General features: G+C 31.2%; 1 protein-coding gene across 1 annotated transcript in view; it reads right to left on the reverse strand.

The window, feature by feature from the left end:
- LOC105618240 overlaps window positions 1–2,007 on the reverse strand; it is a 45,076-nt gene that overhangs the window by 42,038 nt on the left and 1,031 nt on the right. Inside the window, exon 2 of the mRNA XM_012199782.1 lies at window positions 1,510–1,603. Coding sequence (XP_012055172.1) covers window positions 1,510–1,603 — 94 coding nt within the window. The remainder of the gene's footprint in view (window positions 1–1,509; window positions 1,604–2,007) is intronic.

The raw sequence follows: 2,007 nt of genomic DNA on the forward strand, positions 1-2,007 counted from the left end.
GAGAGAGAGAGAGAGAAAAAGAAACCCTTTCTGCACTAATTTCATTTAATATTAATTGAAGGAAAAATCCTTTAAAAGTACTTTCCTCAAGCTTGATAATATCGTATAGTATTTTTACGTTACCGTTTTATGAATTATGACATTTTTAGGAAATCGATATAAACGTAACATAAGGAAGATGACCACATTACGCGATAATTGCAGCGATTACATGATTAATGTACTGTTAAAAATGTCATAATTCTATTTCAAAAGTGTTCTTCCCTTTCATATTTATGATCGATTATACGATCGATGTATACGTCGAAATGTAATATGTCGAAATTACTTACCGATGTAAGAAAACCTAAATTGAAAAGAAATATTAGAACAAGATAATGTTAATTCTGATAATATATAATTTGTTGAATATTCGTTCATCATGTATGTTTGTAACTGCGTAATAACTATAAATGATGCGCGATATTACTTTTAACGCTTCAACGATACGAGAAATAACGATAATCGATTTTCCATCTAGCAACAACTTCTCGAACTGCACTGATAATGAGAACGCATGATCTCTGTATATTTCAGGCGAAGCATACTTATTCTACTTTCTAAGTTATTATTGGATTAATTTCTCCTGTACAAGATAATTTTAACTTTGAATTTATAATCAGAGGATTATTTTTTTATACGATAACGTCAGTTAACAATGACTCAATTAAAAAAGGTCAGGTTGCCTATTATACGTTAAAAGACTGGATTCGAGGCTAAATGAGGCCTTTGTATCGTACATCACACGCGAGCTTTATGGAGCTTCGTATAATTCAGTGTCAGTTACATTGTTTCAGTGCCGTACGTCATTAAGTCTCTGAATAACGACAATGGATTGAATAATCCTGTAAGAGCGTTTGATGGATTACAGTTACTTTCTTTCTGAACAGAAAGTTACCGCGAATCTGTCAAAATACGCAAATGTAGACAATATCATTACGATGCTCAAGCTTTTAAAAGTTACAAAATAAGTATCAAAGTAAAAAGAATAAAATAAGAAAAGAATCTTTTAATTATTTAAATAATATTGATGAAAAAAATACGCAAAATAGGCATTCAAATTTAATTATTTATCCTTTTCTCTTCCTTATAGGCTGAGAATCTGAAATTTGATAATCTTAAAGTTAATTTCAAAATTAAAATCAAAAAAAATATATTTTCTATATATTTTGTACATTAATGCGTTAATCCGTTTATAAGTCTGTTTAAGTCTTCAATTACTGAAACAGGAAGCATCAATCGTTTATAAAACTGGTACCTAATCTATTACATGCTTTTTCCATCTTTCTTATTAAATTTATAACTAGGAAATTTGCAATTGCACAACAAACTAGCACCGGCAAACTGACAAACTTTTCTGCCAGAAGTATTTACTGATTATATATCCCAATTATATGAAATATGAGATATTGATAAGATCATACAAATGTATGCAATCAGACTTAAGTTTGATATTAATGCGAAACTTACCAACGAGACAGATCGTTGCTGAAGCTTGAGACCCAGGTCTTCTTTTTCGTCTCCGCAGTCGGTTGTATAGAACAGCACACTCTTCTTAGATCCCCTGGAAATCAACCCTCGTTAATGTCTCTGGCGGACAAGAAGAAGCGCGGGTCTTGTGCCTTAGATCTCTAAGTCCACTTTATGAGACAGGAACATGAGCTAGAATTCCGCGGTATAATCTGATTAGACTGAGAACCATAATTCGATCGATAATCTGATCGGATATTCTCCCATGAGACGCTACTCGCGACCAACAATATTACAGTAGCGGTGATTTAAACGAAAGTTCGATACAATAAACATAGCGGAAGGGTCAAGATTCATTATTGCATATATATATATATATATATAATACATATAGTTACTGTATGAAAGGCTATTTAAAACGAAGAGTTATTTGATAAAAGATACACTAAGAGAAAAATATTTTGATATTTATGCATGACAAAATAATATGAAATAGAA

Source organism: Atta cephalotes (assembly GCF_000143395.1).
Source record: "Atta cephalotes unplaced genomic scaffold scaffold00016, whole genome shotgun sequence".
Taxonomy (NCBI): Eukaryota; Metazoa; Arthropoda; class Insecta; order Hymenoptera; family Formicidae; genus Atta; species Atta cephalotes.